The sequence below is a fragment of the Pan troglodytes genome, chromosome 8, assembly GCF_028858775.2.
Source record: "Pan troglodytes isolate AG18354 chromosome 8, NHGRI_mPanTro3-v2.0_pri, whole genome shotgun sequence".
Classification (NCBI taxonomy): domain Eukaryota; kingdom Metazoa; phylum Chordata; class Mammalia; order Primates; family Hominidae; genus Pan; species Pan troglodytes.
The window spans coordinates 57918858-57934846 of NC_072406.2; the positions used below are offsets into that span (position 1 = coordinate 57918858).

Below are 15989 nucleotides of genomic sequence, written 5' to 3' on the forward strand. Positions count from 1 at the left end.
ATAAGGGAAAACTAGTTATAATAAGAGGATGAGAGTTATACTGCAATGCTCGCCTTAAGAAAGTCCTGTAGTTACTCAGAATTTGCTTTACTGCAAATCCAACAAACTCAGATGAAATAAAGATTTTGTTTGGAAAAACTGGATACTTACATTAACCTCCTGATTTTCCTGATTTTTTTTTTGTAAAAATAGGGTCTTGCCTTGGCCTCCCAAAGTGTTGGGGTTACAGGCTTGAGCTACCACTCCTGGCTGATTGCCCTGATTCTTTTTTTTTTTTTTTTTTTTTTTTGAGATGGAGTCTCACTCTGTCACCCAGGCTGGAATGCAATGGTGCGATGTCGGCTCACTGCAACCTCTGCCTCCCGGGTTCAAGCGATTCTCCTGCCTCAGCCTCCTAAGTAGCTGGGATTACAGGTGCCCGCCACCACGCCCGGCTAATTTTTGTATTTTTAGTAGAGACGGGATTTTACCATGTTGGTCAGGCTGGTCTTGAACTCCTGACCTAGTGATCTGCCCGCCTTGGGCTCTCAAAGTGCTGGGATTACAGGTGTGAGCCACCACACCCGACCCGATTTTCCTGATTCTTAAGTTCATTATATTCATTGGTCTCTTATATTTCTTGGGTCATGATGATAATTAAATTGCTGTCTGTGGACTATCATCCATGGAAGCCAGGGTTAAATATTAATAGAGATAGGAAATGAATGTATATATTCACTAAAATCCTCACGCACATAAATATGGAGAATAATTTTGTCTAGAAGGGTAATTTTTAAATACATGAATTTTGAGAGCTTTCCTGATGGAAGGAGATATTTTGATTTGATTGGAAGTTTTCTTGGCTTTTTTCCCCCACACCAGCGTGTGGTGGGGATCTCAGGGCTCTGCTGGAACATCTACTTCTCCCAACTACCCGAACCTAAATCCTCATGGCCGGATCTACGAGTGGAGAATCACCGCCCCAGAAGGAAGGCAGATCACCCTAACGTTTAGCAACCTGAGGCTGGCCACGCATCCGTCCTGCAACAGTGAGCATGTGATAGTAAGCGTTCCCTGTGGCCTGAGATGTTATATTCCATCATTTAAGGAGTTTACTGACCCATAAATCATAGTCAGAAAACTAGATCAGGAAAATTGCTGTCTATGCAACTATAACACAGACAAATTCTAAGTATTGTTGAGAGAACAAAACACGGTAAACTGTCAAAATAATTGTAAACATTGTTTTAAGAGACTATCAGCTATCACTCCATGCATGAGGGTCATAGATAGAATACATTTTAAGAGTGAATGATAATGACAAATGGCAAAACCGGGGAGGCTGTGGGAAGCTAAGCCTACAGGAGCACATAGATGAATGGGACCAGAGTCACAGCACAAGCCACCACCGAAAATTCTGAGCAGATGGGTTGTCCTGCATAATGACTGCTCTTTCCAGGGGTGCAGAGGGACTCCTGGTGGGAGAGCACTACTACCTGACCTCCATGTCGCCAAACTCCAGTGGTTTCAGATGTGCCCTCAGCACTCTCAGCTTCCTGCAGTGAAAGAAAGCAAATGAGATCCCTGAGTGTGAATAACAAATAGATTGTTAACTGTGTAGTGCTACACATACATATGTGTGTGTAGATAGGTAGACTGGATTAATATTAGTACATTTCTCCACCCAACTTGCCCCTTCTGCAGTATATGCTATCTCAGTAAATAATTCCAAACTTCTGGTTGCTAAGGTCAAAAATCTTGATGTCTATTTTGGAATACTTCCTCTCACACCCTATATGGCATCTATAAGCAAGTATCTTTAAAAATATTCACAAACTACTTGTTATATCTACTACTGCCACCCCCACCGTTCACTTGGATTATTTTATAAGTTCCCTCTGGTGCCCCTGCCTCCATTCTCATCTCCCTACATTCTCAACACAGCAGCATGTGATGGTTTTAAACCTCAATCAGATCATGTTGCTCCCTTTGAAAATCCTCTAATGGCTTCTCATCTCACTCAGAGGAAAATCCCAAATTGCACCTGTGGCCCACCTGGCCAACATTATCTGCTGCCCCTCCCTCTTCTACCTGTCTGTGTTATCTCAAACTCCCCTCTTCTCTGCTCGCTGGGGTCCAGGCACCTGGCCTCCGTTCCGTTCCTTGAATGTGCTGAGATGCTCCCTGTCCAGCTGTTGCCTTCATCTGGAATGCCCCTGTTCAGATGGCAGCCTGCTCCACACCCTCACTTCATTCAGGTCTCTGCTTGAATGCCTTTTAATCCATAGGGTGTAAGTACCTTATATTACAGACCCCACCCTAGCCTGACACTTCTCTGCCATGTTGTTTTATAGCACTTTACAACTGCTGCCATACATCATTTTGATTTGTTCATCAGTTTATTGTCTGCTTCCCCCACTAGAATGTAAGCTCCTTGAGCTCAAGCCATAGTTTCATTCACTGCTGGGGACTCACTGAATCCCCAATGCCTGTATATAATAGAGATAAATAATTGTTGAATGAATGGATAGTAGAGGTACTATCATTATCCCTTTAATAAGAAGCCACTTTTGTTTTCAGTTTAATTGTCTCCTGTTGGGTAGTGAATCTCAAAAATATGAAATATATTTGTAACTTATGACCACTTTGTATCACCTTAAAATGATCTCATTCAACCTTCAGATTTTATTTCCAAGTTCTAATATCTGAAGGACGGAACTATTGTCTTTCAGATCTTGAAAATAAGAAACCAAGTGTGTTTTCTTTTATTTGAGAGCCAGGAAATTTTGGACTAAGGTTGTTTATTATAAAGAAACTTTGTTTCCTATTATTGATTGAATATATATAAAGAAAGATGAAGTAGAAAAAATACTAACCACTCCCACTATACCATATTTTGATGCATTTTCTCATCTCTTCTTGGCAAAGCATATTTTAGGTACTTGTAATCATGTGATGTAAATCCACTTGAATTCTAATTTTAGTCTATTTTTCTGGTTATAAATATCATGGATGCTTATTGAGCAATATTTGGAGAGTTCAGAAAATAAAAAATATAAAGATATTTTTAATTCTACTCATCTATTACTAAAATTTAGATATATATGCTAACAGTTGTTTTTTACCTTTGAAATTATTTTTATAGTTTAAATCATACTGAATATAATGATTATTAGGAATTTTACAAGCAGAGTATTAACATGTCCTTTAGGAAAGAGAATACGAACAGTCATAGTTTTGGAACTCAAATAAAGATAAAAGTTATAGCCACAACCACAAATTCCAAAGCAGATCTTACTTGTCATCTCTCTATACCTTAGTTATCAACTTATAACTCTTGCAGCTACTGCTGGTGGGTTTTATGTCCTTATTTCTAAATAATATTCCTATTCTACTACTCCTTGCTTTTTTTGGACATTATCTATCCACATCCTACTCTGGAAGATGAGAATTAGCCCTCTGCCACCACAAATGCACATGGGGTATACACAGTTTATATACTTTCCCAAAGTCCCTCAAAATACATATGTCACAGCTTTTGCTGAAATTGTCATTCAGTTGACATTACCATGATTATGTAAACACCATTCACAACTGAGCCAAGTAGTGTACTATGGCAACATTTGCTTTTGTTTTCCCAAGGAATAATAATAATTGTGTCCTCTTTACATTTTCTTGGGTTTTACGCATTGATCACTAATTCTTCCACACCCTTTCCACCCTAGGTGTGCATCTTCACCTTCTGTAGTAAAACAAGTCAGTTCCATTTCTTTTCCTCAGTAATATCCTTCCTTGAGCCTTTGTCCATCAGCTGCAAGCCTGATGATAGCTGTCATTTCAGAATTTCCCTTTGCCATCAGATTTGCAAGTTCCTTCATTCTGCTCCTGGGCTAGAAAGCTGGCTTTGTGTTGCTATGTACATCCCTTTCTTGGTTAATTTCCTCTTTTGTGAGGCATACCCTCTTGTAACTCCCCAAGGAAATGGGCAAGGGCAATACATATTTTAAGAAATGATATACCTGAAATTATCTTTATTTTACCATTGTTCTTCGAAAAATATATATTTAAATATTTTATATGTTCACTATATTAATATATCCATGAATATATTAATAATTTTGAAGTTTTGTGTTGCTTATCTGGGGTCAGTTTTGTTCATGTTCCTATCTCATGTTTACTTATATTGGTCTCTGCCTTTTACATTAGTCACTTCCCTAAATATCTGCTGATCCTTGGCTATTCATTCATATTTAAGAATGAATTACCGAAAGGATGACTGGCATCTCTGTATGCATGAGGGTGCCTTGACTCTTTAAATAGGGAAACCTACAAACCTACAAATGTCATATCCACAGGTCTTTTCTCTTGGGGAGGTTAAAACTCCAGCAAGGAATCACTCTAAGAATTAATTTTTTTCTGAATCTTTAGCATAATGTCCACATTCCTTTTTCTAAAATATATTTTTATATGTTCAATGTTTATTTTGGTTCCTCTTTACTCTGCTCCAAACAAGGGCATGTGGGTTGGCCTTTGCCCCCACTCTATTTGATTGAGAATTTGCCAAAAAAAGGAAGAAGAAAGCTGAAAGAGGGAGAAGAAGGAGAAGGAGGATGAGGAGGAGGAGAAGAAGAGGGAGAAGGAGAGGGAGAAGGAGACAGAGGGAGAAGGGGAAGGAGAAAAAAAGAAGGAGAAGGAGAAAAGGAGAAGAAGAAGAAGGAGAAAGAGAAGGAAGAGGAGACTGAGAAGGAGAGGGAGAAAGAGAAAAGAAGAAGGAGAAGAAAAAAAAAGAGTAAAGAAGAAAGAAGATCTGCTGGTGCAGAGGCAGCTTTAATCTTCATTGCACTGCTTCGTGGCTAATGCCTTATCCACCTGGTCTGAGCCTAAAATTTCTCCAAAGCCACCTGCCTATCTGACTCTCTGTACAGACAGAGAAAATGAAAAGCTATGCCACCCGGTGTGACCTACAATATGACCTATATCTGATTTTGTCCCGTTCATAGCAAATTTTATAGCCTGTCCTAAATCTCACGTACCTACAGCCTATCCATTTGTATTCTGAGAGTTGTAGTTTCTGAGTACAAAAGGGATTAGAGGACAACGATGGGAATTGCATTCTGGTTGCTTCTAACAGCAGAAGTCCATGTGATAAATGGATGACTATAACATGTTCAGTCATTGTGATTCTACGCCAAAGGCAGACTCAGAGGCAGGATAACAGCCATCGATCATGGTTTCCAACATGTACTGTTAACCTTGCAGTTGGTTCTAATACCTTTTGATTTTGGCAATGTGATGCCCATTCCTGTTTTCAGTATTATAGAAATATTTGTCCTCATCTGTTTCTTTATACACTACTTCATGGTTTGGAATCAGAAGCATGGTTTGAATCCCAGTTCTATTATTACTAATTATTTGAACTTCAGCAAATTACATCATCTTTCTGAATTCTGGTATCTTAATCTGGAAAACAGGGATACTATGATCTGCCTGGGAGGGTGTTGTGCTGATTAGATAAGACAGACTGAGTAGATGATGAGCAAAGACTGGCATTTTTGCCTGCTCAGTAAATGATAGCAAACTCTTCTTCTGGTCCCATGAGCCGGAAGACACTTTAGACCAGAAGCCCCCAGGCAGCTAAATTTAATTAATTATAGTAAATTTTAAAAGCTGACATCTTTTGTTGTGGAGTGCATTCTCCTACTGCATAACTTTTAGTGCCATAGTCTGAGTCATTACTTCTAATCTTGAGTCATTCAAATCCTTTTAAACACTGGAATATCAATCACTCAATGAATTATTGTTTAGTTATTTCATCTAAATGTTTTTTTGATTTTGTACAGCATTGGAACAATGTTTGCCAATTATTGTAACTATGTGAATGACTACAGTTATTATTTAATATTTTGGAGTCAATAATAATCCATTCTTAAAAACTCAACTGAGTAAGAAAATTGAAGCTTTGAATCCATAACTAATAAGGAAAGAACTATTATGTTTAATTGCATATGGAGATTGATTTTTCAAATTACTTTTCAAGGTATTTAAAAATATCTGCTTGCTGGTCATGGTGGCTCACACCTGTAATCCCAGCACTTTGGGAAGCCAAGGCAGGTGGATCACTTGAGGTCAGGAGTTAGAGACCAGCCTGACCAACATGGTGAAACCCCATCTCTACTAAAAATACAAAATTACCTGGGCACAGTGGTGCATGCCTGCAATCCCAGCTACTTGGGAGGGTGAGGCAGGAGAATCGCTTTAACCTGGGAGGCAGAGGTTGCAGTGAGCCGAGATCATGCCATCGCACTCCAGCCTGGGCAACAAGAGCAAAACCGCATCTCAATAAATAAATAAATAAATACATAAATAAATATTAAAATAAACAAAAACATCTGCTTTATTATATACATCAAATCATCAGAAACTAACATTTAAGCTTCCTTTCCAAATAACAAAAGTCCTGATGCATTGTTAAGAAAAACTGCCCATCAGTGAGCTCTGCACACCACATTGTAAGCACGATGGCTTATCTCCTTTACATTGGGAGCTCGGTTTCCAGTTCCAAACTGTATAGCAGCTTTTAATCTATCACCACATGGCAGGAAGGCATTACTGCAATACTTTCATTCTAGTGAAATCACCCTGAGGTCACAAAATGTGTTCAGGGTAACATAGTGGCTTGTGGCACTGGGATAGAAACCTGCATTGTTAGGTCATTCATTTTAGGGGAGGGTTCCCATAGAAGAAAGTGGGTCTGGGCTGGGAATATCACCTCCTAGGAAATATGCAGTAAGACGGATTGTGTGTCTAAAGGTTAAACTCTTTTTTCCAACAGGTATTCAATGGCATTAGAAGTAACTCACCCCAGCTAGAGAAACTGTGTAGTAGTGTGAATGTAAGCAGTGAGATTAAATCTTCAGGAAACACAATGAAAGTCATTTTTTTCACAGATGGATCCAGGCCGTATGGAGGCTTCACTGCTTCTTATATCTCCAGTGAAGATGCAGATAAAGTGGGATGTTGTAAATGTACTTCATTTTAATCAGGTGCATTGCAGATGCCCCCCAGCTACTGCCAATGGCAGCAGAGCCATCCATTTTCTCTTTAGTGATCAAAGTTCACTTGGAATCTTTGACATAAGACAAACACATATAAGCAGATCAAAAACTTACTGCAGACAGAAAAAAGCTTTCTGATTTCAGGAAGAAGCTGCTATGGTGAATTTAAAACTTGTAATGCCATTAGATGAGCTTCTAGCACAGTTTCAGTCATGTTACCATGAGGATTGGTGTGACCTGTTCCATATTCCTTGGTCCATTATTTGGTGCTGAAAGAGACCATCTACCTCCTAGAAGGTAACTTAGTCTCGGAGAGTAATTAATTTTGCTGGGGACAGAACAGGCTTTATTGTTTCTGGTCGTCTATTCACACACGTATTTCCAGTGAAAATAAATGGGAGGTTTGATGTGATATAGAATATTTCAAAATTAAGCAAGATATGGCCTCTAATTATAAATATCCTCCTATTTCCTGGATTGGTGCTATTATCTAAGGGTTTTAAAATTTAGAAGTGGGAGTGAATATTTAAAAAAACCCACTAAGTTATTTCACTGGTACAGGAAGCATCTGTTCCTTTATTAAAAGGGGGCAAATTCATTGGTAGGCCAAGGTCCTATTATCTGTTTGATTTAAATTAAATTATTAGATCAAGTGGATAATTGCTAATCAAGCCATTAGGACCTGCCACCGTTATATTTGGGTATTCCTCTAAATTAAATATTAATGAGCACAGGGCCTCAATATTTGGACAAATTGATACAGAGCCAAACCCCAGCCACCTGATCTACACCAACAAGAAGATAGAGAAGTTGTTGATTTTTGCACATTTTTCCTTTTTAAACTTGCAGAAACTTCCATAATTTGCATGCCTTTTACCCATAATCCTGATTGCATCTAGAAAAACAAATCAAAGAAGTAATGTTGATGTTTTAGTTACTGTTCCTGTATTGTTTATCTCTTCTGTTGTGGCCTGAATCTTACTACTAGTTTCTGTTGCCTTCTGTTTTCTTAGTGTGTGGTGGGTCTCTTCCAAATACTCCTGAAGGAAACTTTACTTCTCCTGGCTATGACGGGTCAGGAATTACTCGAGAAACCTAAACCGTGAATGGACTCTCAGCAATCCAAATCAGGAAAATTCATCTGTTTATATTCATTTTGAAGATTTTTACCTAGAAAGTCACCAAGACTGTCAATTTGATGTCCTTGAGTTTCGAGTGGGTGAGTTCTAAGAACACATTCTCCCATTTATCTACAATATTCTTTTTATCTTTTTGTTGTTGTGGCTGCTGTTGTTGTTTTGAGACAGGAGCTCACTCTCTGCCCAGACTGGTTGTGGGCAGTCCAAACCTTGGGATAATTTGTTGTAGGAAGATTGAGGTAACCTCTTTTGCCCTCTTGGTGGTGGTGGGAAAGGCTTCAATCTGCCTGTTGAAAGTGGTCAACAGGGGTGAGGATATAGTCATGTTTCTTGAGAGGGGGCATATGAATGAAATCAATTTTCCAGGTTTGTAGTGGCCTCTGAACACTGGAAGGTGCCCTTTAGCTTGATTTCTGGGCTAAGTGGGTGGTCTGAGTGCTCCCTGGAAAGAAACTTGTTTGCAGATGGTACGGGCCTGCGTGAGTTGTTGAAAGGTGGTGGCCATGGCAGGAGACTGCAGGTGAGGTTATAAAAACTGAAGCAGAGGACGATAGCTGGTGTGAAAGAGGCTGTGAATGTGAGTGAGTATGGATTTTTTCTGGGACATGGGCAAAACGAGCTTATTGTCTAGAAAGAACCAGCCCTCCTTGTTTGTGGCCCCAGCCAAAGAAAGATTGAGGCTTTCTCCTTGTGAGTATGAGGGCTGTTGAGCTGGGAAACAGGTAGTATGGGCTGGGGCTTAAGGGCTGACTGTTTAGCTGCAGAACCAGCTAATGAGTTTCCTTCTGATAACAGGTTTGTTAAGAGCCTGGTAAGAAGTGCAAGATTGACAAAGGTAAGGTTAGTAGTGCAGGTAAGTGAAAGCTTGAATATAGGAAACCTCGGACCACTTGCCATTGCAGTGGATAAAATTTTCAAGATTTCGTTGAATTTGAAAGTCAAAGATTCCATTTTAAAGCCATTGACTACCATTGTCCAGTCGCTATTGGGGCCAGGCCAAGTTACAAAGGATATTGAACGTTTGGGCTTAATGTGAGGACTGCGACCTAGAGTCTGGAGGTTGCAAGGGAGAGAGTCAAGTGACGTGTCATGGGGAAACCTTCTTCAGGTGGATTTTGAGGCTTCACTGCAATACCAGCTTCCTGTTGCTGCTGCAACAAATTATTATTATTATTATTATTATTTTTTCAGATGGAGTCTCACTCTGTCGCTCAGGCTGGAGTGCAGTGGTGCGATCTCAGCTCGTTGCAAGCTCCGCCTTGTGGGTTCATGCCATTCTCGTGCCTCAGCCTCCCAAGTAGCTGGGACTACAGGAACCCGCCACCACACCTGGCTAATGTTTCATATTTTTAGTAGAGATGGGGTTTCATCGTGTTAGCCAGGATGGTCTCGGTCTCCTGAGCTAGTGATTCACCCGTCTTGGCCTTCCAAAGTTTTGGGATTACAGGCGTGAGCCACACACTTAGTGTCTTTAAACAACATATATGTATTCTCTCACAGTTCTGGAGGCCAGAATTCTAAATTCCCTCCCACTGAGTCAAGGTGGGAGCAGGGCAAGTGCCTTCGGAGGCTCTGTGGGAGAATCCATTTCCTGGCTCTGGAGGCAGCCTGCACTCCTCGACTTTTGATGCCCTCCTTGAATGACTCCAATTTCTCGCTTCCATCACTACACTTCCCACCACTCTCCCATCACCTGCTCTGCTCTTACAAGGATCAGTGAGTACATCAACATGCCACCTAAAGAAGCCGGGATAATCTTCCCTGCCAAAGGTCCTTAACTTCATTACATCTGCAAAGCTTCTTTTACCATATAAGGTAATGTTCACAGGTTCCTGGATCAGGATATGGGCATATTGAGGGGCCACTTATAAGCCTAATACAGCTAGGCTGCAAAATACTACAAGTAGACTGCAAAACCATTACACCCTCTGGTGTTTTAATGATTGGGAGAAAAACAGTTGGGATTTTTTGCTTTGGGGTACTTAACTTTGAATTTTTAAGGTCTAGGGTCCCTCTTAAACTTGTTATTTGTAAGGTCTAGCCCTCATCAACCCTCTCTTCCAACCAGAGGCACCCACTGCAGTGTTTCCTTGAAAGTCTGGTGACATGTCTAAATCTAAGTTCTGATGAGAGGCACAGGGCCAACCAGCAGCCCCCACGGCAGCCCCCTTGGCCAGAGAGTGCCCACGTAGGCCAAACCAAGTGACTGAAACAAGCTCATGGCTGGGAAGGAACACAGAGAAGGATCTAGGGCCTGGTGAGGGCACCATGGAGGCCATGGGGTGAGCGAGGTCTGCTAGGACAGTGCAGGTCTGCGGAGCTGAAGTGAGGCTGTAGAGCCTGGCCTAGTGCCACAGGAGCCGGAGGAAGCAGCTGGGGGCTATCGTCCTGGTCCACAGAGATGCTGGAGACTGTGGCACTAGGAGTAGCCCTGAGGCTGTGGGGAGAGCATCTCTACCCCACAGCATCTGGGGGTGACGGCAATTTCCTCACCTGACAAGGGCAGCTTCCAAGTCCCAGATGCTGGGCTTTTTCTTTGTACTCAGAGACTAGTGGGGGCAGTGACAGGAAGCCAGGGAGCCTCTCTTGCAACCTCCTCCATGCTCTGTATCCAAAGACTGAGGGAGGTGGAGCTGGCTGGGAGGTCGGGCACTTCATCCACCTGCTCTTTGATACTGGTCATCTGGAGGTGGGTGCAGAGGTGGTCCAGCCATTCCTGTTGTTCACGTCACCATAGGTGCACCGGGTACTTCTTGAGCATTGGGATGATATGCTTCACCTCCAGTCACACAGCTTGCAGGCACTGGGAGTGGTCCTCCTGCAGGATGTTCAGCTTCGACTTAGCCAGGTATGGAGGCATATGGCCAGCTTGGTCCAGGGCATCCACCAGGCCCCTCGTCGCAGCAGTATGGTGATGACAGAGTTGTGGTTGGTACAGGCCAGAATCTGGTCATTACCATTGCAGGAGACAGTGTAGAGCTGTGCGGCCCTTGTCAGCTGCACAGGGATCCGTGCCATCTTCCAGCAGCTGCCGCACTTTTTCCACATCGTTGGCACTGGTAGCATTGGCATTGTCTCCCTCATTCTCTTCAGAGCTGCACCTCTTTGCTCATGGGCCCGAGCCACCAGTGAGTCCTGGCAGTGAGCCTCAGCCGCCAGCAGCAATCTTGCAGCACAGCTCCTGGTGCAGCTCTGCGTCATACTGCCACCAGTCGTGTAGTAGTGCAATGGGGACTTGGCCCAGGAGGCCTCCTGGCCCGGGAGGCCCATGCAGCTGCCCCAGTGCAGACCCGAAGTCAGCGAAGGAGAAGAGGCCCCAGGTACCTTGCAGCTTTTGTTGTTGTTGTTGTTGTTTTGTTTTTTGAGGCAGGGTCTCGCTCTTTTGCCCAGGCTGGAGTGTAGTGGTGCTACCTCTGCTCTCTGCACCCTCTGCCTCCTGTGCTCAAGCCATCCCCTGGCCTCAGTCTCCCAAGTAGCTGAGACTACAGGTTCACTCCATCAGGCCTGGCAAATTTTTGTATTTTTGGTAGAGATGGGGGTTTCACCATGTTGCCCTGAGCTCAAAGCGATCCGCCCGCCTCAGCCTCCCAAAATGCTAGGATTACACGCCTGCACCACCATACCTGGCCACTCTAAAGTCTTATTTCCACACAGCTAAGACATGTTTTAGGAAGTCTGCTAAAATACCCCTGGAGACCTCCTTACTGTGGTCTCCCTTTTGTCGTGTTTAGTTTGATTGATCTTTTCTGCCCTCCTGCTTTTCAGAAATTTAAAGGCTAAAAAGAGGACCTAAACTTTAAAACTTCTCTTTTAGTCTCCCATTAAACTAATTGTAAGAACCACCAAAAAAGGGAAAAGTTCTTTGGAAAAATTATTTGGAAAGCAGTAAAATGATATGGACGTTAGGATGTAAAACATTGGATATAAGTCATTATATGTTAGTGGTGCTCTGACATAGGGACCTATTACTGAGAATCAACTTTTGCTCAATTTTCAGAGAAATGGAATGGTTGCATCACTTATCTATGTAAACAATTGAAGAATTGTCTGAAAGAAAATATGGTATGTTTAAACTGGAAAAGTCCTGTAATACTTTGTTCATGAGCATTTACACAGTGGAGTTACTGTTCATTTTGGGGGTACTGTGGACAAGCCCAGGGCTGCCAGTGAATCGAGTCATCCTTACACGTCTCTCTTTGTAAGGTGCTTTGCAGTGTCTGTCTAAGTATTAGAAACATTCTTTGTTTCTAGATTACTGCAAAGCTAAGGAAAAGCTATATTTCTTTAATTATCAGCTAGCATTTCTTTTAAACTTTTAGCATGGATATTTGGGGATTTATTTACCTATTTATTGCAAAGCCCTGGATTATAGAGATTTAACTGAAGATTTTTTAAACTAATAGTTTCTCTGAATCTGCTTTGTTAAAATCAGTATGCACCAGGATGTCCCTGTTGTCTCTGTTTTTATCTTAATGCATCACTGAGTTGACGTTAAATTTCAAATTCTTCTTTGCCCTTAATACTATTCTATCCTGAAGCCACCTTTATATACTGATGAAAGAAGTAAGCAATCTGTTATTATCATCTGTTTGTATATATCAAATGCTCACCTCACAATAGCATCAAACAGTGAAAAACATCACGTTTTATTGTTTTTATTTGGATAACTATTTACTTTGCAATCAACTAGCAAGGTATAAAATTGTATGATATGCAGAACTTTAACTGGATTGCTTTAAGTGAACATTTAAATATGATAAGCCATATTAATGATATTTATGTTAATACACTTACAATGAACATGTTTTGTTCATCATGAGTAATACAACCTACCCCTCAATGAAAATCTAGAGTTAAATTTGCTCATGAATTCAATAACTTTTCCATAATATGTTTAGTTATTTGGTTAAGGTTCTCTTAATGATTCTTTCACTTTTTAATAGTTTATGCCTTTTTTGCCTGTGTTTTTTATTGGTTTGTTTAAAGTAAAATCTCATACCATGTGATACCTGGAAGCACTGTAACCTAGTGGCAAGATCATAGGCTCTAGGGACACACTGCCGGGCCGCGTCTCTTCTCCTGTCTGAACCTTGGTCTTTTGTGGTCATGAGAACTGAAGATCTATCCTGAAGATTGGATAAGATAGTAAAGTGCTTCACATTAATTCCTGGCATATAAATACATAATAAATGCTTCCACTTTATCTTGGCTCACTGCAACCTCCGCCTCCCGGGTTCAAGCAGTTCTCCTGCCTCAGCCTCCTGAGTAGCTGGGATTACAGGCACTCACCACCATGCCTGGCTAATTTTTGTATTTTTTAGTAGAGATGGAGTTTCACCATGTTGGTCAGGCTGGTCTTGAACAACTGACCTCAGGTGATCCACCCACCTTGGCCTCCCAAAGTGCTGGGATTACAGGCATGAGCCACTGCGCCTGGCCTATATTCTTAATTTAGTACTATTCTGAGTAAAAATAATTAGCTATTAGTTTTATAAATTTACCATGACTATTTTATAAACATCAGTGCTTTCCATAAAGTGAAACAGGTTATGTTGTGGTGCATTTGTCTTTACCTTGTGCTGGCCAATCCCTCATTATGCTGTTCCCCTGTTGTAATACTTACATTAAATGTTACCAGTTTGTATTTAAGTGATTTATGTCTCCTGATTGGACTCTGACAAAGAGAAAAATGATGCTAGGAAGAGTACCAGGAGGTAGCCCCACAAAGATGGGATTTGGGCATAGGTTTGGTTATTCAAGTAGCAGTGCTTAGCTTCTTGCCAATGGGAAATGGAATGCTGGTAATTTATAGGAAGTGACCTCACAATGAACCAAGCTCCTGTTTGTTGATTGTGATGAAATGCATGCTGAGGCACATGCCTTGGGAGCTAAGTGGCAGCTATACTTCACCACTATGGCAGTAAAGATGACTTTAAAGACGGGCGGGGGATGGATCCTTTCAAACGTACTTGAGCTGGGATGCCCAGCTTGTGGAACGCACAGCAGGAGGTGAGCAGTGGCCGGTGAGTGAAGCTTCATGTGTATTTACAGTCCCTCCCCATCGCTGGCATTACCATCTGAGCTCTGCCTCCTGTCAGATCAGAGGCAACATTAGATTCTCATAAGAATGTGAACCCTATTGTGAACTGCCCATGCCAAGGAAGTAGGTTGTGTTGCCCTTATGAGAATCTATTGCCTGATGATCTGTCACTGTCTCCCATCATCCTCAGTTGAGACTGTATAGTGGCAGAAAAACAATCTTGGGCTTCCCACTGATTCTACATTATGGTAAGTTGTATAATTATTTCATTATGTATTAGAAAGTAATAATAATAGAAATAAAGTGCACAATAAATGTAATGCACTTGAATCATACTGAATTTATCCTCTCCATCCATGGTCTGTGGAAAAATTATCTTCCATGAATTCATCCTCTTCCTTTTTTTGCTGCCCAGGCTGATCTCCAACTCCCAGCCTCGAGCAATCCACCCTTCAAAGCCTCCCCAAATGCTGGGATTACAGGCACAAGCCACAACACTAGGTCAAAACCACGTTTCTTAAACAAAATAAAAACTTGGCGGGAAGATTGCTTGAGCTCAGAAGGTTGAGGCTGCAGTGAGTACTTATCACACTACTGCACTCCAGCGTAGGTGACAGAGAAAGATGTTATCTCAAAAAATAAAATAAAATAATCCCACTCTGCCCACATCTTAAAAAAATATATTGTCCGTATCTTCATGACTCTCATTCCTGGCCCTTAAAATTCTCCTCACACTGGACCTTTGTATTCATCCACTTGTTTGACCCCTTCTGGGACCTGACCTGTCCCAGGAAGAGTCCCCATTTTCCTCCAATGCACTTGTCTTCGAGTCTACCTGGCCAGACACCCAAGAGTTACCTTGAGGTGTTACTTTTCTCCCTTCCCACATCCAGCCTAGCAAGGCCTGCTGATTCTGCCCTGAATACAAATCCCAGACCATACCCCATCTTCCTTCACTGCCTTCCAGCGCTCAGTCAAAGCCATGCCACAGAGCAGCCAGGTCAGTTTCATTGGAAGTAGGAGGTGAAGCCTGTCATTCTCTGGTCTGTCATCTGTAGTGGCTTCCCACTGTACCTGGAATAACCTCACAGCCCCTGATCGGGCCTGTAGGGGCGCCGGTGAGCTGTGCCCTGCTGTTCCTCTGTCATCCCATCATCCCCTCTGTGGATTGCTTGCTCTGTGCCAGCCACCGTAGTGGTCTGTGTACCTTTCTTCCTCTCAAGTCACAGCCTCCTGCACTGTCATGCTGAGGGGTGGTGTTTGTGGAATGCTCTTTCTTTAGGGCTTTCTGTGCCTCTCCTTTCTATTTGTGTCACAGTTTAAACATGACCATATTGGAGAGGTCTCACTGAGGTCACACCTCAGCCTTGAGGCTCGCTGAACTCATCATCCTTTTATTTTCCACGAAGCAGTGCTGACTGACATTTTTCCTCTTACTGTAGCACAGTAAAAAACATCCAAGGTGAAGGATTAGAGCTTTAAAAAGTTTGGTAGTGTCCAGGCACAGTGGCTCACTCCTGTAATCCTAGCACTTTGGGAGGCCAAGGCAGATGGATTGCTTGAGCTCAGGAGTTTGAGGCCAGCCTGACTAACATGGTGAAACCTGTCTCTACTAAATACGAAAAGTTAGCCAGGCGATGTGGCCCGTACCTGTAATTCCAGCTACTTGGGAGGCTGAGATAGGAGAATTGCTTGAATTGCATTAAGCTGAGTTTGCACCACTGCACTCCAGCCTGGGTGACAGAGCAAGACTCAGTCTAAAAAAAAAAAAACGCG

The 15989-nt window shown here is 42.0% G+C and overlaps 2 protein-coding genes, 1 long non-coding RNA gene and 1 pseudogene across 16 annotated transcripts in view; 1 reads left to right on the forward strand and 3 right to left on the reverse strand.

Moving 5' to 3' along the window:
- LOC107966728 (ras suppressor protein 1-like) overlaps positions 1-15989 on the reverse strand; it is a 118897-nt gene that overhangs the window by 33897 nt on the left and 69011 nt on the right. Inside the window, exon 4 of the mRNA XM_063780501.1 lies at positions 10255-10271. Coding sequence (XP_063636571.1) covers positions 10255-10271 — 17 coding nt within the window. The remainder of the gene's footprint in view (positions 1-10254; positions 10272-15989) is intronic.
- LOC134807059 (uncharacterized) lies at positions 1210-6289 on the reverse strand. Its single transcript, XR_010146609.1, has 2 exons — positions 6172-6289; positions 1210-1535 (listed from the first exon to the last, which is right to left on the reverse strand). It is a non-coding gene; the product is annotated as an uncharacterized LOC134807059 (long non-coding RNA).
- On the reverse strand, positions 10715-15197 carry LOC112204603 (ankyrin repeat domain-containing protein 54-like; annotated as a pseudogene).
- Positions 14007-15989, forward strand: part of LOC450427 (ankyrin repeat domain-containing protein 30B-like) — a 30370-nt gene continuing 28387 nt past the window's right edge. For 7 of the 14 annotated variants that reach the window (XM_063780636.1, XM_054659486.2, XM_063780630.1 and 4 more), the window contains exon 1: positions 14025-14196. The gene's annotated coding sequence lies outside the window, so the exon portion shown is untranslated. Of the gene's footprint in view, positions 14197-15989 lie in introns of all 14 variants that reach the window. The other 7 variants (XM_054659488.2, XM_063780639.1, XM_063780634.1 and 4 more) reach the window with 4 other exon arrangements.